Raw genomic sequence first — 21,963 nt, 5'->3', positions numbered from 1 at the left:
GAAGGAAAGGCCATCCTGTGACTGTCCCACCTGGGCATCCATCCCATATACAGTTACTAAACCCGGACACTATTGTGGATGCCAACATGTGCTTGCTGACAGGAGCCTGATAGAGCTGTCTCCTGAGAGGCTCTGCCAGTGCCTGACAGAGGTGGATGCTCTCAGACATCCATTGGACTGAGTATAGGCTCTCCAGTGGAGGAGCTAGAGAGAGGACCCAAGTTGGAGCTGAAGGGGTTTGCAGCCCCACAGGAGGAACAACAATATGAACTAACCAGTACCCCCAGAGCTCCCAGGGACTAAACCACCAACCAAAGAGTACACATGGAGGGACCCATGGTTCTAGCCGCATGTGTAGCAGAGGATGGCCTTGTAGGAGGACATCAATGGGAGGAGAGGCCCTTCCTTGGACTTGTGAAGAGTCCCAATGTAGGGGAATGCCAGAACAGGGAATCGGGAGTGGGTGGCTTAGTGAGCAGTTGGGGGCAGGGGGGAGGGATGGAATAGGGGAGTTTCAGAGGGGAAATGAGGAAAGGAAATAAAATTAAGTGTAAATAAAGAAAATACCTAATAAAAAGAAAATATGTCAGAAAAAAAAAAAAGAGTTGCTTTGGTCAAGGTATCTCTTCACAGCAATGGAAACCCCCAAGATACCTGAAAACTCCTTATTTCAGGGGGTAAGAGAATCCCAATTTCAATGTTCCCCATTTCCCATCTCCCACTGCAATATCATCTGAAGCTTTCTACCGATGTTGCTTTGTATGGGTGTTTATATGCAGTGTAGCCCAGGCTAGACTAGACTCTCAGTCTTACTGCTTCAGCCTCCCAAAAGCTGGGATTGTGGACTGTGCATCCAGTGTCCGTTGGGTGTTGCACACACAGAAGAAGATCTGCACTCTTGTCCTCACCACCCATCTTCCTCAGTCAGTCCAGGGGGTTGGAAACCTTCCTTAGTGCAGCAGAGCCCTGGGTTCCACCGCAGGCCGGCATCTGGGTTTCAAAAGCCTTTCTCTTGTCCCCATGTAAGATGGAAACAGTGACTTCCCCGCCATTCCAGGTGTTAGGGACAAGGTGGGCATGAGCTCAGCAGACACCCCCCCCAAAGACTCTTTCCCGGGACACCCCAAAGACTCAAGTAAGACACACACTTTATTTTTCCTTCCTTTAATCTTAAGTAAAAGAGACACAGGGATTCAAAAATAAAAATTTCTTTCCCCATTCCCAAGCCTGTACCCAGTACCCCCCATACCACCCTTCCACTCTCTAACAGAAGCAAGGGAGGTTCAGCTTAACAGCCGCTGGGGGGGGGGTCAGGGGGGGCTTCTGAGCTCAGTGTTGGTCTCTTTCCAAATATAAATACATGTGTCGAAACTGGGAACTCCTCCACACCCGTCACCCTGACGCCCTCCATTTCTGCTGGTGTTCGGGGTGGGGAAGCCAGGCACCGACTGGCTGGGGTTTACTGCACACTTTGGGCATGGGCCCCACCAGTCTCCTGCTGCTCGTTGTAGAAGAGATGGCACTCGGGGTCTCCCCGGATAGTGGGAGCTCCCTGGATGGGTTTCCCGGTATTGGGGTTCACACACCAGCACTCCCCGCGCTGTCCATTCAGAGACATCTTGCACTGAAGGGTAAAAAGAGCAAAACATCAAGAGTCCCACCCACTAAGCCACCTCAGCTTCTCCCTCAGCTTTATCCAGCCCAGAGCTGGATGCATGCAGTTCCCAGGTGCAGGGTTCTGCCGCACAGGGGCCTGTACCAACCATAAGCGAGCACTTGGCAGCTTGTCAAAATGCAGACAGGTGGCCCTAAACTTCTGCCTGGCCTACAAGCAGTAGAAGGATGATGATAACCTAGGCCCAGAGGCTGTGCCCATTACCAATGCTGCTGGAGACAAAGATCAAGAAGAATCAGCTCCTGTGGAAGACCCCAGACTTCAGCCATGGTCTAAGATGAAAACCCTCACATCCCAAGAGACTGACTGTGTGCCAGGCGCTGTGTAAGCAAGAGATTCCAATCACTCACTGGCATCGAGAGTCACATTTATACACATAATACACACAGCCACTTTGTGTATTAAGTATCATTAATGTCCCCATTCTATAGCTGTGAAACAGAAGCAAGAACTGGCTAAGTGACTTGTAACTGGTTAAGTTCCCTGGCTGTCCTGGAACTCCATCTGTAGACCAGGCTGACCTCACACTCACAGAGGTCCGCCTGCCTCTGCCTGCCAGGATTAAAGGTCTTTGCCACAGCTTACAGGTCACGTTTCTAAGAAGCTCTCATGTGTTGATAATGGTCTATGCTCTGCATTCTTAGAATCAATTTAGCCACTGGCCAAGGAGCCAAGTTATACAGTTCAGATCTGAGGAGAAACGTGATATTTGAACTCCAGGCGTTGCCATCCAGGGTCCCTGATCTTATCATATATGCTGCAGTAGTGACTAACATAAATGGACATGGTATCTTATGAGGTTCAGTATGCCCATTGTTCACTAGACATGGGTGGAAAGACAGACAGACAGACAGACAGCTTTTACACTGGCATGGGAGGGGGGCTAGATAAAGGAGTTGAGGAAGATCCAAGAAAGAGTAGTACAGTCTTGTTTGTACCCACCCCAGCCCCCGGCTCCACACATCCATTCCTTACGTCAACCCTGACGGGCCATTAGGATCACTGGGAGAGTTCAGAAAAATACCCCATACTCAAGAGACCCAAGTCCCCTGTATTAAAACCCAGCATCTTAATTTGCTATAGAACCCCAAAGCATCCCATGTGCTCTCAGCTCTAAGGTGAGATCCTGCTTACTGACTAACAAGATGACAGGTGACAGTCCAGTCCCCACTCCCCCAACCACTCCTGCCAGCCACACCCCTGCCCCATCCCTTCTCCTCCATCTTACAGGAAATAGGAGTTCTTCTCACCCTGGTTCTTCCCCTATAAGAGGTTGTAAGGTAGAGAAGGCAGTGAGGAGTGGGACACATAAAAGGATGTATACATACAGAGAAGCAGGAGGGCAAAGGCTCCTGAGAGTTTACATTCAGTCCTTAACCCTATGGTTAGAACTATATGTTCAGCATTTAATCCCCAAACTTCTATCTCTTGTGATACCTGGACAACAGAGAGCCTACTTGACATATGGTTAAATTGTTGATTCCAAAGATTGATTCATGGATCATTAGCAATAAATACACAGTTCATGGACCATTAGCAATTTGGGAGAGGCTTAGAAATGCAAACTGTAAGCCAGATGGTGGTGATGCATGCCTTTAATCCCAGCACTTAGGAGGCAGAGGCAGGCGGAGCTCTGTAAAGTAGAGGCCAGCCTGGTCTATGGAATGAGTTCTGGGACAGCCAGGGCAGTGATACAGAGAAAGGAAAAGAAGGGAGGGGAGGGGAGGGGCAAGGGGGGAAGGGAAGAGGGAGGGGCAAGGTAGAAAGGGAAAAGAAAGGGAAGGGGAAGGGAAAAGGAAGGAAAGGGAAGGGGAAGAAGGGGAAGAAGGGGAAGGGAGAAATGCAAACTGCAGATTCCACCAAACCTCAAGTGACATCCTCCGAAGGTGGGCCTAGAGCACTACTCTCAGGTATACTGGTTTAGGTTGAAACCTACTTCTACTGTAGCTACATCCAAACCTCTGGAAGAGCTGAGCTGCAAGGGCAGTTCTTCTGCCCTTCTTCTCAGTTCTCCAGGGCATTTTCCTGACAGACACCGAGCACAGAGAGAAGAAGCCAGCTGAGAGAGTGGCGTTAGACCTGCCCCGCCTGAGGCCAAGGAGGAAAGCCTCACGGAGCTGAGGTACCACCCACCCAACCTTCAGTTTACAGACCACTGCATCCAAGTTCAGCTCTTAGCTCCCAGGGACTATACAAGCAGATGCAGCAGACTCGGGGCTGAGGAAGGGCCTCCCTAGCCCAGGCTGGCCCACACTCACCTGCTTAAGGTTGTACCGGCCATGCTTGTCACAGTTGGGGATGTGCAGAGAGTAGAGATGTTCCAGGGGGCCCCGATCATCCGGAAGGCGCATGGTGGAGATCCGCTCCAGGACCTGGTCCAACTCCTGCTGGCAAGGGGTCTGAAGACAAAAAAGGAGCGCCTAGCGTGAGGGAAAGGAGCCCACAAAACACTGGTACTAGGCAAGGCCTCACACACTGCCTGATCCGTGGGGAAGAGACTCCCTCAACACCAAGTGGCTAGTAGGGCAGCATCAGTGGCCACCAACCCCACTGTGCTCATCCCATCCCTCCAGAAAGTCACATGACTGTTGTTAGGTTTTGTTTGTCGGTAGCAGGACCTTCCTCCATCAGACCCCATCCCACCACTGACCCTGGCGGGAGGCGGGCGCAGCTTCTTGGGCTCCTCCAGACTGAGGTGTTTGGCACCTTTGCCCATCTGCCGGTGCTGTTCATTGACCTTCTCCCGGAACACAGCCAGCTCCTTCATGCCTGACTTGAGGGGCTTCCGGCCAGCACTGCTGCCACCTCCCAACATGTTCATGGTCCCATCCACGTGGTTCTCCACCAGGCCTCCCTCAGAGTGGTCGTCATCACTGTCTGCAGAGAAAGAGAGGAAGACACTCCAGATTCAGCTTCCCAGAGCCCTAACCTCCCTGAGGAGGGTGGCTGTTGTAATTAAGGAGAAGACTATTAGCTAACGCGTGACCACCAGGTGCCAGGAGCCCAGCCTCCACAACTTAGCTGGGTGTTTCCTAACTCTGTAGGTGGTAACGTGGGTTGCATGTAAAAAGCTCCCCTCACACACTTGTGTGCTTGAACTCTTGCTCCCTGGGTGCTGGCACTGTTGAGGAAGGCTGTGGAGCCCGGCTGGCCAAGGGGAGTTACTGCGGGTGGGACTTTCATTTTAAGGGTCATGGTCCATCCTGCTTCCACATCCCAGTCTGTTTTCTGATTCAGACTGAGATGTGACAAGCATCCACCACCCACTCGCACTGCCTCCCCCTTGATGGTAGGTGAAGTCTTGAAACTATCCCCCAAACTAATGCATTCCGCCCCTGAGGCTTCCGAGAGGCGTCTGAGCACAGAGATAGAGAGTCTGGTCCCAACGCTCAAATCCCCTTCTCTTTCACACACGGGGAAACTGAAGCTCACGGAAGCCGGTCGCTTGAGCGAGATCACATCCCTGTTAAGTGATGGATGGATCAGGAGTTGAACTGAGGCTGTGTGACTGCAGAGAGAAATGGGGAGATCCAAACTCAGTTCTTCCCTCACCCTCCAAGCTGCAACCTAGGAGCAGCAAAGAATGAAGACAGACACAAGGCCCTCAACAGGAAAGTAGGTCATCCCAGGATCCATCAGAAAATATCGCGCTCGCCCACCACCAATCCCAAGTTTAAGTTCTTCCTTTATAGTCCTATCATGGCAGACTAGTTGAGGTTTTAAAAACTACTACCACAAGATCCCTGGGCTGGGGCACAGCTGGCAAGGGACTGCAAGGCAGGCAGCCACCTGCCAGTGAGAATCACTCTCATAGAGCCGACTGTGTGCATGCAGACACTAAAAGCAGCCCCTAGTTCCCAGTCTCAGCCTGGCTGACGAATGTCTCTCCAGGGTAGGGTAACAGATGGGGAATTGTGTGGTCAGTCTGAGACCAGGGGGACAAGTCCCAGCATGTTCTAAAAGTCAAGGCATCTTAGCCCCACCCCAGTCATCCAGAAACACAAGCCCACAAAGTCCTAATAAAAAACTACGTGAAGCCAGGAGATGCTGGCACATGTCTTTAATCCAAGCACTTGAGAGGCAGAGGCAGGTGGATCTCTGTGAGTTAGAGACCAACCTGGTCTAAAGAGTGATTCCAGGACAGCCATGGTTACCCAGCAAAATCTGGTCCCAAAAACAAACCAAAAAAATCTGGGTGAGTGCATAGAGGGTTTTTCAACACATTTTGCATCACTCTGCCCAGCTTTTAATGTTCATTCAAAAACTTTACAGTCCCTGTCCCCAAATGGGATAATTCTTAATAGATACGATTCAAAGCACATAGTTCCCAATGGACCCCTCAGTACAGAGGAGTCCATATAGTATAGAGGGCACCACGGGTCCCCCTCCTAGGCAATACCACAAGTTGGAAAGAGCCAGCAGTGACTGCAAAAGGTAAGGTATACTGCCTTGTCTAAGCTGTTAGAAACCAGATGGTGTTCAACTAAGGGAGGAGTCAGCTCTTCCACACCAGGTACAGAACTGGGTACCAGTGTTAACAGCTGCACTTGCTGTTGCTAAGGTGTCCTAGCATCAAGCTTGAGCGAGATCACATCCCTGTTAAGTGATAGATGGATCAGGAGTTGAACTGAGGCTGTGTGACTGCAGAGAGAAATGGGGAGATCCAAACTCAGTTCTTCCCTCACCCTTATCAGTAGAAGTTTGTCCTACACCTTCCCTTCCCTTCCCTTTTCCCTTCCCTTCCCTTCTCTCTTCCCTTCCCTTCCCTTCTCCCTTCCCTGTGTCTGAGGCCTGACCTGCTCTCACTGGGCTCGGCAGCACTTGGAGAAGCTGTGCTCATTCATGCACTGGGTGCTCAAGCCGATCCCTGCTGTGTCACTTTATCAGCTGAGGGTCCCTGCACGTCACCTCTCTGAGCCTCAGCTTTCCTGCATGTAAATGGTGGGCTACCTAACAGCTCACAGAACTGAGCAGAGTTATGTGAGAGGTCAGGCAGTTAGATGATGACTGGGAACAGAGACATCACGCCACTGTCAGCTGTCACTGTAAGGAAAGAAACCATCCCCAGTTATCTGCTAACTCTCAAGCAAAAATCAAAGAGCACCAAAGAACTATCGCCATGTCCCCAAATTGAAAAGGCTTGGCATTTTTCACATCCGACCCAGGGAGAACCATCGCGCAAGACCCTTGCCAGTTCACCACACTAGTGCTCCAGGAAGCCTGGGTTCTAGACATCTGGTGCCCAGGGCACAAGGGAGATGATGTCTCAGGTGATAAAGTATTCACCATGTGAGCACAGGAACCTGAGTTCAGACCCCTGGACCCCACATGAAGCTAGACACAGTAACGTGTGGCTAAGATCCCAGCACCAGTGTGACAAGATGGGAGTCGGAGGCAGGAGAATCCTCAGAACTTATAGGTCAGCTAGTCGGGTACAGGCCTAAGCAAGTGATGACCAGAGTTCAGACCTCAAAGACTGACACACAAAGCTGGTGTATTACCTCCACAAGCACACATGTCTGTACCCCATACACAAACACACACACACACCATTCATACACATACACACACACACACACACACACACACACTTCAAAAGGAAAATGAGAAAAACAGTAATGTGAACAGTGTCAGGAGTATTAAAGGTTGGAAAGGTAAAGGACACTAAAAACAAACAAACAAACAAGTGTTCTGGGGTGTCCTGTCACATGCCTATAATCCCAAAATGGAAGACAGAAGCTTAGAAGTTCAGGGTCATCCTAGGCTATATGTGAGTTCAAGGTCAGCCTGGGATACATGCAATGCCATCTTGAGGGAAGTAGGGAGGTAGAGAATGAAGATATTAATTCTTGGGGTGGATCAGGCATGGCAAACAAGTCCACACCCACCAGCAGCCCCTAAGGACAGTTTAAGCCCCTGAGTCTTAAAGCCCAAATAACTGGGGCTGGAGAGATGGCTCAGCGGTTAAGAGCACTCACTGCCTGCTCTTCCTGAGATCCTGAGTTCAATTCCCAGCAACCACATGGTGGCTCACAACCATCTGTAATGAGATCTGATACCCTCTTCTGGTTTGTCTGAAGACAGCTACAGTGTACTCATGAGCATACAATAAATAAATCTTTAGAAAAAAAAAGAGGGGCTGGAGAGATGGCTCAGCAGTTAAGAGCACTGACTGCTCTTCTGAAGGTCCTGAGTTCAAATCCCAGCAACCACATGGTGGCTCACAGCCATCCATAACAAGATCTGGCGCCCTGTTCTGGAGTGTCTGAAGACAGCTAAAGTGTACTTGCATATAATAAATAAATAAATAAATCTTCTGGAAGGAAGGAAGGAAGGAAGGAAGGAAGGAAGGAAGGAAGGAAGGAAGAAAAGCCCAAATAACTTTACTGAGGATGATGCCCTTGGGACTTCACAAAAGGGAAGGGGTCAGGTATACAGCATTAAAGACAAAAGTATCTGCCCAAAACTATTAATGCTGAGCTACTTATAAACTGCTTGAAACCAGAAAAATTATTTCTTCTAGAAAGGCTAACTCTCTATGGCTCCTGGGTAACATGGGCTTCACCGTAACTTAAGCAAAATTAAACTCCACTCCAACAGCCCCGGTATCAGCCACGAGGAAGGCTAACGAGTTCACCTTTGCATCAACGTGAGAGAGGAGTCCTGTCCTCGGGTTCAGTCAGACCCAGGAACCAGGCCCCAAACTCCTCCTACACCCTCGTCTCCCTTTGCTGTTCTGGGGTATGACATGGGAAGAAAGGAAACCCAAGGGCTCCATCCAGACATAGATCAGGCTCCCCACAGGGTCTGCATGGGAGTATGGGAACTGAGGCACCCTATTTGCTGCAGACTTCCTCTGTAGTATCCGGTCCTTGCAGAACCATGCTCTGGGGCTGGTGGTGCAGCTGGGAACCACCATCAACCACTAACACGGCCCTTGCATGCTCAGAAGGACACAGAGGTGGAGGGCAAGAGAATTAAGAAAAGCTTAGGGAAGTCAGAAATGAGCCAAATCTCAGCAAACAAACCCGAGACCTCAAATACTGACAGCTCCTCATAACCTCAAGACAGTCTTCGAAAGATCATGACACTGTCTGGTCAGTCCTTACCCCGAGAACCAGGAGCGCCCCGCAGCCTAGTGCAGAAATGACTAAGCTCCACGCGGTGTAGAAAAGCTCTCCTACAATGGCTAGCTCCCCTCCACCTCACTTCTACCCATAGCCACACTAGTCCACAGCTCCATGGAACAGGGCACAGGGTCTTCCCAGGGCATCCAGAGTACTTGGCTTGAGGAGCTATGTCCTCCAAGCCCACTTAAACCACAGACAGTAGACGAAGAAGAATCCCTTGACTTAGTCTTCAAGGTCAGTTCAACAGTGACTGATCAGAACACCCTCTTCCAACTCTGGAGACCTATCTGCAAAGGCCTGGGCACTCTCAGATGACGTGTACGCAGGCCTGGAGTCTATAGGCAGGGCTAACCTGTCCCTTAGACACAGCAGACATAGGATATAGGGGTCTGGAAAGTGGTTTTGTTCGTATTAAGGACAGAAGAACCAAATTCAGCCTTTTAAGTCAAGAAGTCTTAACACCTAATTCTGAGAAGCCGGGCGTGGTGGCGCACGCCTTTAATCCCAGCACTCGGGAGGCAGAGGCAGGCGGATTTCTGAGTTCGAGGCCAGCCTGGTCTACAGAGTGAGTTCCAGGGCAGCCAGAGCTACACAGAGAAACACACACAGGTTCCCAGCATATAGGGGCAAAAACAGTCTAATACTGATATACTTTCATTTGTAAAACCAGATGTTCAAACTTCGCAATGCTTTTTTATGGACGGGCCCACAAACGTGGAGAAGCCTGATTCATGCAGTGTCCTGTGATCATTGATGGCTACCCGGAAGACTGAGGTCACCTGGGCAGTTCTCTCCTGGGAGACTACGTGGCTTCCTGTCTGTCCTAAAGGTTCCCAAGCTCCTGAAGGTGAAGGTCAGTCTGTCCGTCTATCCTCAGAGAGACCACCTGGATTCAAGGATAGGCTTTATTCTCTCCCTTTATTGATCTCACCACTACCAGCAAACATGCCAATAAGACGGGGAAGTCCCCAGGCGGAGCCAGCTGACTTGCAGGTTCCTTTTAAAGGCAGCAGGGCATCCATTTCTTTCTCTGGAACAGATCGCAGGACCCAAGTAAATATATCCTAAAGGGGCACCCGGGAAAGGAATGAAGTGCAGGCCAGGGGGAAGCAAAAGGATGGGTGGCTGAAAAGAAGCCTTGCACCTTACTACTCTAATCCCTGACAAAAAAGGGGGGGCTGTCAGGGGTTCGAGACCAAAGTCTGACTAAATCTCCAGTCCAGCTTTTGGATCCTACTAGAAGGGTTCCTGAGAGCTGTTCATGGTGTGTTTGGAATGAAATATGGGGGGTGAGGGTGGGATGATCTGAGCGAGCTCACAGATGCTTCTATTTCTCCATATCGGCCCCTCCTCACCTGAACAGGCATCACCCCCACCACCCCCACCCGACCCCCCCCCCCAGCGCCATACATTTTCTTATAGCTACAGAGTTGATCCACAGGAAAACATTCCGAATAGAGAATTTCAGCTAGAGATGGAATTTTCCCTCAGAACAAAAATACCAAGCTGCATTCTTTTCTGCCTAAGAGAGCTAAGTTAGATCCAGAATAGTATCCGTTAAGCAACTACTTAGACGTGAGGCTAAGCAGGCTCTGTACAGAGGTCACTTCAGGAAACATTTCTTAATCACCTCCCAAGATTTAGGTAGAAAAGGCTTCAGGCTTGGAGGTAACCAGTAGGGACTTGCAAGGCCCCTTAAGGGACCTTAAGACTCCGCCCCACGGGTTGATAAGCATTAGCCGTTTTCCCCAGCGTAGCAGTTTAAGGAAAGGATCAACACGGAGGCACTGGATTTCACAATTATATTAATATACATAAGGTAAAGCTTTCCCAAAAGGAAGAGAGGTAGGCAGTGCAATCAGAGCCCTGAATGGAGGGTCGTCCCTTCCCTGGCCTGCTGTATTACATCATCACTTAGACATGTGGAAACGGCAGCAGAGATTAAAGGGAACGGATGGCTTGCCCTACTTTAGAACTGGCAAACCTGAGGACCATGTCCATCTGGGTCTAACGGAGCAAACACAGTCGACATCAGAGGAGCTTCACAATTGGCCACGGCCTCAGGTTGTCCTTTGACCCCACACCCTTACCAACCTGGCCAGGGAGCCCAGCTGGAGGCTGACATCAGAAAAGGGCCACGTGTCCACTTCCTGCATTCTTACATTGGCTTTGAGACTTAATTGAGACTTAATATCTTTCTCTCTCGGGCAGCCCTGTCTTGACTGTAGCATTAAGGATCTTATTCAGGGAATCAAAGTCTCTATGTTCCATAGAGCCCTGCTTTCTTCCAGGGCCACGTTCTGTCTGGGTCCTGGGGCTATGCTAAGAAGTCCATGATCTGTGGCTAAGTCTAAAGCACTATTAGAAAAACCAACCCCAAGAACCTAAAAGCAATCCCTCCAGTCTTTGTTCTGAGTACTTAGCCCTGGTCCTTACCTCCAAGTCAGCCCCATCTTCCTAGTAGACCAACAGGTCTTCCCCTGTCCTTTTATTGGTTGTAAACAATGTCTAAGTTCATTGTCTTACCGGACCCTTTCATTCTTATGACCTCTTAGGCCTAGACAGTGGGAATTCTGAGTGCTTTTTAAACATAATATTGTTTTATTACTATCCTCAATCAAACTGTCATGGGGACGGAGCAGATCCAAGCTTTATACAAAATGTATGGACGATCTGTTTCTTGAATGTGTAATGTAAGGTTGTCTGCTGTGAAGGGGAAAAGGAAGGGTAGCTAATATTTAATAACAAAATAACCAAATACATGGAAAAAACTAACTAGACCACTCTTCCTCAATATTCCCTGCTGTGATATTTCTCCATTTTGAGTTTTAAGATTTTTTTAATTTATTTTAAGTACATCGATTTTTTTTTTTTTGCCTGCATGTATATCAATACAGAATGTGCATTCGATATCTGTAGAGGCCAGAAGAGGATTTCAGATCCCCTGGAACTGGAGTTACAGACTGTTTTGAGCCACCGTGTGGGCATGTGGAATCAAACCTCGGTCCTCTGCAAGAGCAACATGTGCTCTTAACCACTGGGCCAGCTCTCCAGCCCCCTCAGTCAGATGTGTGGAGTCTGTTTTTGTTTTTTTCTCATCTTTGCATTTCTGGGACTACATACACCCAGACCTGTTTTCTTAAATTTGATTATCTATCTATCTCAACACATGCTGTATCTATCTAGCACATGCTGTAGCAGGTAAGAGACAGAAGAGAGAAAGAGGCTCCTGCTGGTTTGGTCATATAGACATATGCATATTTTTTAAAGACCCTTGAGTAGAAGCTCAAAGTAGATGATGTTTTGTTTTTCTTTTGTGCTTCTGGGTATAGAGTCCTGGACCTTGCACCCACTAACTGCATGCTCTACCATGGAACTACATGTCTAGGCTGGTTATTTAAATCCTACATGTAGCAAAAGAACAAAGCTCTCTGCTGCTTAACAGGAGTTTTTTGGGAAGATGGAACTTGCCTAAATACATTTTATGCAGCAAAAAGGGAAGGGGAGGAAGAAAGATGGGACGTGCGCACACGCGCATGCACGCACACACGCACACAGAGGTTCCCAGCATATAGGGGCAAATGCTCAAAACACATAGAAAACAAGTTGTGTTAGTGAAAATTTGAAGCCATTCCCTTTGGATGGCTGACCATAGCCACCACACTAACCTACTACACAGTAGGCAGCTAGACCCTAGCACATGCACAGGAAGTAAGGGAGTCAGAAGAGAGAAAGAGGGTCCTACTTGTTTGTTTAGTTAATATTTAACCTAAAGACCTTAGTCTTTTGAAGTAACACTGCATTCACCCCACCTTTCCCAATAGGTTCAAGGCAGCAGTAGCCTCTGGCTCTGAAATCCACAACAGTTAGTTCACAGGGGTGCCTGAGTTCTGATCACTGCAGACCGAATTCCAAATGGTGTATGGTGTGCCTGAGTCCTTAACTGAGTAGAGGAGTAATGTTATGGGATACGTTAGCCCCAGAACACAGTCCAGTTTAGTTACTGAGTGACCCCCTTTGGGTCGGCAGGTCCATCGATTCTTTGCTAACATACCCAGCAATGAGCTATACAGAATGAGCTACCCTCTCATTCTGTATCACCTTTGCTCCCAGAAAAGAACCCAGTCAAGTAACGCCTGGCATCTCTCAGACACTGCCACCATCACTGCCACATTCTAGAAGAATTTCTCCTCGTCCAGCAGACCAGCTTCTCCACAACTGACAGCCCTGCTCTCAGAATCATGCTTGAAGATGGAAATAAATGGCTTTGTCATAATCGCTGGATCCGCCAGCCTCAGGGGCCATCCCGTAGCTACTGCCTACTGCCCAGCTGAGCATTAAAGAACTCAGGAAACACAGTCAAGTGGGAAACTGGGGAGGACAGCATTGTACCAAAGCAGGGCAGCAATCGCCTGGCTGAGGAATCCCCTCCATTCTTGCAGCACAGGCCCTTGAACTCCAAGGCCTGACTCAGTTCTAGTGTGGATGGATGAGCAAGCAGTGCTGGCTTCAAAGTCAGAGGAGAACCAAGGCTCTGACCCTGAACTTGCTATCCCTGGGGCCATGAGTGAAGGCTGGGTGCCGAGCAGGATTTGGCGTGAGTGCGCTGCTCATCTGTAAGTTGTGGAGTTCGACTAGGTCACCGTTTCCAAATGAAGCTACACTCAAAGCACCATCTGAAGTCTCTAAGAATAGCCCTGGAGCCAAGCCCTGGGAGCTCCAGAGACAACAAGCCTGGGCTACCAAGGAACCTATTTTAAACAAAATTCCTCAATCACTGGCACTCCTGGGGTTCCATCTTCCTGTGGTTCTTCTGTAGGCTATCCTGAATGACTCACTTGGTAAAGAGAAAAAGAGACCTCTTCTATTGGAACAAGAAAACCTCAGATAAATACTCAGCCAAGTGCCGGCCTCAGGCTTTATACCCATTGGCTCTCAGGTTTGTAGAGAAACTTATGAATGCTTACACACATTCGTCCTTGGCCTGGCCCCAGGGGCATATCTAGAGCATGGCCTTACACTGCTGCCTCATCGAAGGCTCCCCAAGTGAGCACAGCCTCTCTGGAGCCTCCCTGCCAGTGTGTACTCAAAAAGGGCTGCTTTATAAACACCAGGTTCATTCCTGGAATCGCAAAGACCTGCCGTGGGTCAGGGCTGAGGCAGACAGTTTGAGAAAACAAAAACATACTCAGATTCAGCCCAAGTCCTCTGGGATTCTGCAAGCTCGGTTGTCCTTGAAGAGTCAGAGAAACTGATATCAAGATGGCAAACAGCACTATCAGTTTTCACTTCTTCCCATGAGTCCTACATATTTCTCCCCCAGCTCATTCACGTCATCCAAGAAGCTGGCAAAGTGACTTAGTGGCCAGAGGCCCAAGTGAGGAGTTGGGCCAGAACTACAGGGACAAAATAAAGTATCTAAGCCTCAAATTCTACACACACATACACACACACAAACACACACACACACATATATATATATATTTTTAAATCTCTTTTCAACTATCTGTAGTTGGTACTGCAATTGGCAAACGAAGACACAAAACAAATAGGGTGGTATAATAGATAACACACAGTGGCCATAAAGGCAAGCATTTGCCTGTTTGTCAACACAGATTTAAAAATTAAATATGGACAGGTGTACTGGTTAGTTGTGTGTCAACTTGACACAGCTGGAGTTATCACAGAGAAAGGAGCTTCAGTTGTAGAAATGCCTCCTTGAGATCCAACTGTAAGGCATTTTCTCAATTAGTGATCAAGGGGGAAGGGCCCCTGTGGCTGGGACCATCTCTGGGCTGGTAGTCTTGGTTCTATAGGAGAGCAGGCTGAGCAAGCCAGGGGAAGCCAGCCAGTAAAGAACATCCCTTCATGGCCTCTGNATCAGCTCCTGCTTCCTGACCTGCTTGAGTTCCAGTCCTGACTTCCTTTGGTGATGAACAGCAGNATGGAAGTGTAAGCCGAATAAACCCTTTCCTCCCCAACTTGCTTCTTGGTCATGATGTTTGTGCAGGAATAGAAACCCTGACTAAGACAAATTGGTACCAGCAGAGTGGGGTATTCCTGTGACAACCTGACCATGCTTTGGGGAGGACTGTGGAAGGACTTTGGAACTTTGGGCTTGAATATCCATTCATTGTTAAGAGCTCTGTCAGATGTTTTGTAGGAGCTTGGGAGATAATGTTGAGAACAGTGCAGAAGATGGAGGCCTGGCTTGAGAATTTCAGAGGGAAAATTAAAGACTCTTTTCAGGGCCATTGCTGTTTTGATTGTTAAAATTCTGTAGTTCTGGTTAGCTGGGGCTGAAGAGTCAGCTGTGATTAACAAGATACCAGAACTACTAAAGCAAAAACTTTGCATTACTAGGACTATTGATGCTGATTAGCTGGAGCTAAGAAATTAGCGGTGATTAAGAAGAGACCAGCATCACTGAGGTGACATCTTCTGGAAAGTGTTTTCTGAAAGCACAAAGAGGCTGTGTTCCAGAGATAGCCAAGGTTGTACTTCTGCTTGTGGACGTTGTACATCGTGGTGCGCACTAGGCTCCGCACCACGATGTACAACGTCCACAAGCAGTGAGGAAATGCCTCCTTGAGATCCAACTGTAAGGCATTTTCTCAATTAGTGATCAAGGGGGAAGGGCCCCTGTGGCTGGGACCATCTCTGGGCTGGTAGTCTTGGNTTCTATAAGANAGCANGCTGAGCAAGCCAGGGGANGCAAGCCAGTAAAGAACATCCCTNCATGGCCTCTGCATCAGCTCCTGCTTCCTGACCTGCTTGAGTTCCAGTCCTGACTTCCTTTGGTGATGAACAGCAGCATGGAAGTGTAAGCCGAATAAACCCTTTCCTCCCCAACTTGCTTCTTGGTCATGATGTTTGTGCAGGAATAGAAACCCTGACTAAGACAGACAGGGGAAACTAATTTACTATTTTTCTGTGCCTATCCCTGTCCCTATGTGTGTCTGTCTGTCTCTGTCTGTCTCTCCCGCTCCTCTCCGTATCCTATTTTGTTTTTCAAGACAAGGTTTCTCTGTGTAGCCCTGGTTGTCCTGAAACACAATGTGTAAGCCAGGCTGGTCTCAAACTCAAGAGATCCACCTGCCTCTGCCTCCCAAGTGCTGGGATTAAAGGTGTGAACCAATGGGGCAAGATTTCCCAGTTTACCTTAGAGAACTTGAACAATATTGATCATCCATCATACACACATCTGCATACATACAAAACTTTGAAACTAGCCATTCATCATGTGTGCAATTCTCTTTAGATTAAAAAAGGTACTATTTAAATACTACATGCTAGTAGACAAAATAATAAGCATCCACAGTTCTGGGTAGTAGATTGGTATTTTTGTTTCTTACTATTTCTAGACTTTTCTTTAAAAAAAAAAAGTCATTTCTCTGGGCTAGGGATGTATGTAGCTCTGTGGTAGAGGGCTCGCATAGCATATACAAGGTCCTGAATCCATCCCCAGCACTGCAAAAATAAATATATATAAAATACTTCACCTTGTGCTGCCTAGTTTTATATCGACCCAACACAAGTTAGAGTTATCTAAGAAAGTCAATTGAGAAAATGCCTCCCTAAGATGCGTAGGCCTGTAAGGCATTTTCTTAATTAGTGATTGATGTAGGAGGGCCCTGCCCACTGTGAGTGGAGATTACCTCTAGGCTAGTTAGTGATTCTGGGTTCTGTAAGAAAGCAGGCTGAGCAAACCATGAGGTCTAAGCCAGTAAGCAGCACCCCTCCATAGCCTCTGCATCAGTTCCTGCCTCCAGGTTCCTGCCCTATTTTGAGTTCCTGCCTTGGTTCCCCTCAGTGAACTGCGTGACTCATAGATCCATCTTTTTGGTATATCCCTTTGCTTCCCAAGTTGCTTTTCGGTCACGGTGTAACCCTAAGACAACCACAATCCGCCCCTCATCTATCTCGTCAAACAGAGTATAAATAAACTTGGAGAGCCCTAAAGCGTCACAGACTCACAGTGGCACGGCAGGCATCAAGACCACTTTCAGGGGCTGCAATGTTGTCAGTATGGTTTGCCCATCAACAGGTCTCTACGTGGGACCCACAACATCTCTCTGTGACCTGCAGAACTGGAGTGAGTCAGGGAAAGGCCCAGCTAACAGTGGCAGACAGTCAATGTCTCTAGAAAGAATGAATAAAAAAAATGAAGAAAAGAAGACGACTCAGCCCAGAGAACAGGAAATCAAGGTTACCACGGGGCAGCGCAGATCATCGGTGGTACCGGATTCCAGCTGATGCCGAGGTAGAAATGTCCAAGGGGTAGTAAGAAGACAGCTGTTCTGTGTCCCCAAAAACAAGCAAGGGGAGAGATCCAAGCAATTATCTAACTTGGGATTTCACAAGAACAAAAATAAATGATAAACAGCAGGTAGGAAAAAATAAAAAGTGGGGAAAAAAAATCACACATCTCTTCTAGGAGGGCTTTTGAAGTGGTGTGGCCACCAAGGGTGCAAAGCCACTTGATTCTGACATGAAAGACGTTGCTGGATAATAAAACATCCTGGAAATTCAACTGTTTCTCTGGTCTCTGGCTTTGAATGCTTCCTCCCTGGTTGGTGGTGCTTTTTAGGAGGTCTGGCTTTCTTAGAGAAAAATGTTATTGGAGGTGGAACTTTGAGAGTAAAGACTCCGATCATTCCAAGTTTCTCGGCTTCATGTTTGTAGTTCCAAATGTAATTCTCAGCTTGCAACTCAGCTGCCCTGCTTGCCTCTTCCCTGTCATGCATGAGGACTCTGGTCTGTCTGGGTCGTGTTTTACCACAGCACCAGGAAAGTAACTCATATAAGGACTCCCACAAGCTGACCTCTGACTGACCTACATATGAGATCAATGACTAATGAAAACAGAAATCCCTGAGTCTGTGACCTCAACTCCTCCGAAGAACGGAGCCCCTTAAAGACACTAACCTTGGCTTCCACAAAGAAGCAACCTTCATTAAGTGTCTTCATCAAAAGGGACCACTATGGGAGGAGATGAGCAATAGAAAGGGAACAGCAGGATACAGCTGATATGAAGGGGAGATGGGGGAAATGGGAGTCTCTGATGAGGGAAGGACAGAGATGAAAGCAGACAAAGGTGGGCAAAATAAGGGTAAGGGTGTGTGGAAAAGGCATGAGGGATCACACTATTAACTATCTACTTCAAAATACCGGTAACACACAGGAGGAGGTACATGAATATACATATACAATTTAAGTAAAACTTTACATATGGGCTGGCATGCAAGGGAGAAAAACGCACGAGGTTCCAAACCTGAACCAAAACCCACAGGCAGCCAAGGAATGCCGAGAGCAAAAGAAACAGTCTTCCCCCGGGGAAAATTCACTAATTGGGGATCCAAAACCAAACAGTCAGCCCTGAAAACATCCATACCAGGAACATTATAGTCTGAGCAGGTTATATTTATATATTTAAGAATGTACATATATCGCCGGACGTGGTGGCGCACGCCTTTAATCCCAGCACTTGGGAGGCAGAAGGCCAATTTCTGAGTTCGAGGCCATCCTGGTCTACAGAGTGAGTTCCAGGACAGCCAGAGCTACACAGAGAAACCCTATCTCGAAAAAAAAAACAAAAACAAAAACAAACAAACAAAAAAAGAATGTACATATATCTGTGTGCATATATACATATATATGATATATATGTATTTCACAATTTTTTTTTAAAAAAAGCAATGAATTTGAAAGAGCAAGCAGCAAGGGTGGTCATGGTATGTAGAAAGATTTTAATGGATGATAAGAAAGGGAGAAATGATTTATAACCTCAATAAATAAATTAAAAAGTTCGCTTTTCTGAGGTCGCATGCTTTCTTCTGCCTCCAGACTTAAGGAATATTATTTCCCACCCAACTTGACTCTCTCTGCGTGGTTTCTGCCACTGTAAAGGGAACCTAAATCTTCCTAGAGCTTTGCTCAAAGGCTGAGTCCCCTGTGTTAGACTCACAGACCTCTCCTCCGACCTTGTTACTTTGAACTGTTTGTCTTGTGCTCTGGGAGCGGTAACAGTAGTGTCTTTACAAGGCAAGGCTAACTTGTGCACGGCATGTAATCCTTTGTGGCTTGAACATTAGAAAGTAGAGAAATGCTAAGAACCCCTCATGGCTGCCCTAGTGCACCTTCCTAATTCACTGTTTTCTTGTGCACCCATCCCCTGTCCATCATCCTCCAGGCCCCACGGCAGCAAGAGTGGTTAGGGACGTGTGCTTCTACCAGGGCTTACAGCCAAGCCATTGCCCATACTTGATTCTGAGGATGTGATGCCACAGTCCCCAGCCAAGAGAACGATACCCACTGACCTTCCCAAACACTCCTCCTCCACCTCGCCCTCCTGCAGTGCTCCTCGGTCTCCAGAACACCACTCCCAGATACTCCACACTGACACACTGAACCCAGAGGAACACAAATGAACTGTAAAGCCTGCGAGAATGTCCAGGCTTGCCTGCCAGCCACACTCTCAAACCAGCACACCAGTGTCCTGAATATAAATAAGTGTCTTTAAATAGGTCACCGTGCATCCCTCTTGCTTCACTGATTTGTGACTGACCTAATGCTACAACAGATCCCATAGCCGTCCTTGACCCTGCTCTCTTGGTTTAAGAAGCAGCAAACCAAACCAGAGACAAAGGGTGCGTACGACCTTAAGCAAAAATTCTCAAGTCTAGGCCGCGGAGATGGCTCAGTGGGTCAAGGTACTTGCTGAAAACCATGGTGTCTTAAATTTGATCCCCAGAGTCCACATAAAGGTAAGAGAGAAACAACTCTACAAAGTGGTTCTCTGGACTCTACATGTGCTCCATGGCACAGACAACTTCCTAAACAGACAGCAGACACAGACACACACACACACACAAACACCAAAATAATAAGATTTTAAAGAGAATCCTCTTTTCTGGGATATTAACAGGCCATCAAGCCATCAAAAGAAACATCGTTAGGGAAGATTTCAATGGTCATGACTGCCCATAGGAAATCCTCAGACTTGAAGCTCTGGAGTTACTGAAAGCTTTGCCAAGCAAAGGGGACTATGCAATTAAGTGCACCCTTGACATATCTCCCTTTTTTCTTTGTGTGTATGGAGAGGTAGGTGTGGGGTGTGGGGTGTGGGGGTGGGGGTGGGTGGGGGAGGTGTCTCTGCTTGTGCTCGAGACCTCCTGTCTCATTTCCTGGAGACTGTCTCCTTCTTTGGACCTGAAGCTTGGTGGGTTTCAACTAGGCTCACTGACCAACAAGCCACAGTGGGTGACCCTATTGTCTCTGTCCCCTCCCTTACATTATAAGCACTAGTGGTTGCTTTAAGCTTCATTTTTATTTTTATATTTTAACACGTGGGTGCTAGTGATCCAAACTCAAGACCCCACATAGCAAGTGCTTCTTACCTACTGACCCAGCTCCCAGCTTTCCCCCTCCACCTATCAGAATCCTTAAGATGGGGCTGGAGAGATGGCTCAGCGGTTAAGAGCACCGACTGCTCTTCCAAAGGTCCTGAGTTCAAATCCCAGCAACCACATGGTGGCTCACAACCATCCGTAACAAAATCTGATGCCATCTTCTGGAGTGTCTGAAGACAGCTACAGTGTACTTACATATAATTAATAAATAAATAAATATTTTTTAAAAAAGAATCCTTAAGATGACCAATCAGACTTCATCTAAACAGACAGTGGTGGCTGCCTCCTGCTCTCTGCTGAGAGTGTGGATAACATCGTTTGGATATTTGAGTTTCTGTGCTAAGTCATTGTAGCATGACTCTATTTATTACACAGTCACAAGAGGTTGGTGATTTNTTTTTTTTTTTTTTTTTTTTTTGAGAGGAAAGGGTTTATTTAGCTTACACTTCTATACTGCTGTTCATCAGGTTGGTGATTTCTTACCCCACTATCACATTCGATAAGAGCCTTGGAGTTTGAAGGCCAGCTGCACAAAGTCACCTTACCTGAGGCAGGGCCCAAACCAAACCCAGGTTGCCGGGCTACACAGCTCTTAGCTCCTCAGAATGCCTTCTGATCATTAGATCACTTAAGGAAGGGTGACCAAGACATATCAACCCCTAGGAAGGGGGTTACCAGTTAATATGCCAGGTGGGCCCATCCAACCAGAAAACCCAGTGAACCCAGCCCACTTGATCCTTTAGCCTGCCTGGCACAGTACCCACCACTGTTGGTATAAAACCAGTCAGTGGTATCAGTTACAGGAAAGATCCCAGGACACAAGGCAACTGCTATTCTCAGTCTCTTCTTGGCCTCGGGCAATTCGGAAAGCAAGTTCAGTTAGTCATCCAGGAGACTGGGCATCTCTGTCCAGAAGAAAAGACAATAGTCCCAAAGGAAACTTCCTGGGGAGTTGCATAAAGGAACATTTTTGAGAAATTATGCCTCAATTACCGCCACACAGGGGAAAAAAAGAACTTTTCCAAGAAGCAGTATGCACCGCACTGCTTTTGTGCATGCAGGAACTCCAGTAAAATGGAGCACAAGAGCACAAGAACGAACCTGGGTTAGCCTTGGCACTTGGCCCAGGATGCAGCCTTCATTTCTCTCTGAGCTGCGAGGTAGGAAATGCCTGCAGCAAGGCACTTCCAGCTGCCACAGATGTGTTGTCTGCCCATTGAGATGGTACCTTGGCTTACAGCTACCACCTTTCTCGCACCCCGCCAGCTGGAAGCCACACACTCCCACCTCCCACTCCTTTACAACCCACCAGGATGAACACATGAAATAAGCTCCTCTTGTCTTCCAAGCTCCAACAACCTGCCAATGCCTTCAGTCCCCGGTCCCCTTCCTTCCCTCCTCGACATCCTGGCTCTGTTTAATTCCTTGAACGAACACAGGCTAACACACCTAAAGCCAGTCTACTAATTAGAAACTCCCCAGGCTTCACTCTCAGCCAGTTAGTTCCACCAGGGTCTGTGGGCTAATTCCTCTGCCCAGCACCTGGAGGTGTGCCAGGCCCTGTCCTCTTCCCCGCAATCTTCACTTCTGCCCTGCTTCCCAACAGCCAGGAAGGGATATGGGGCAGACAGCCAGAAGGGCTTCAAGGCTTCCAACTGCCTACCCTCGGCAAAAAAAAAAGGGGTGTGGGGGAGAAAAAAATTCCTGACAGTTAGTGAACTGTACTCCTCTCAGGGAAAGCCAGCTT

The 21,963-nt window shown here is 47.9% G+C and overlaps 1 protein-coding gene across 1 annotated transcript in view; it reads right to left on the bottom strand.

The window, feature by feature from the left end:
- Positions 1–1,148: 1,148 nt before the first annotated feature.
- Igfbp2 (insulin like growth factor binding protein 2) overlaps positions 1,149–21,963 on the bottom strand; it is a 27,170-nt gene continuing 6,355 nt past the window's right edge. Inside the window, exons 2-4 of the mRNA XM_021166129.2 lie at positions 4,326–4,552; positions 3,934–4,074; positions 1,149–1,624 (exon numbers count right to left, since the gene is read on the bottom strand). Coding sequence (XP_021021788.1) covers positions 1,460–1,624; positions 3,934–4,074; positions 4,326–4,552 — 533 coding nt within the window. The 3' untranslated portion in view covers positions 1,149–1,459. The remainder of the gene's footprint in view (positions 1,625–3,933; positions 4,075–4,325; positions 4,553–21,963) is intronic.

Source organism: Mus caroli, chromosome 1 (assembly GCF_900094665.2).
Source record: "Mus caroli chromosome 1, CAROLI_EIJ_v1.1, whole genome shotgun sequence".
NCBI lineage: Eukaryota > Metazoa > Chordata > Mammalia > Rodentia > Muridae > Mus > Mus caroli.
Note: the sequence above shows the minus strand (reverse complement) of the source record. Positions and strands in the feature narration are given on the sequence as shown.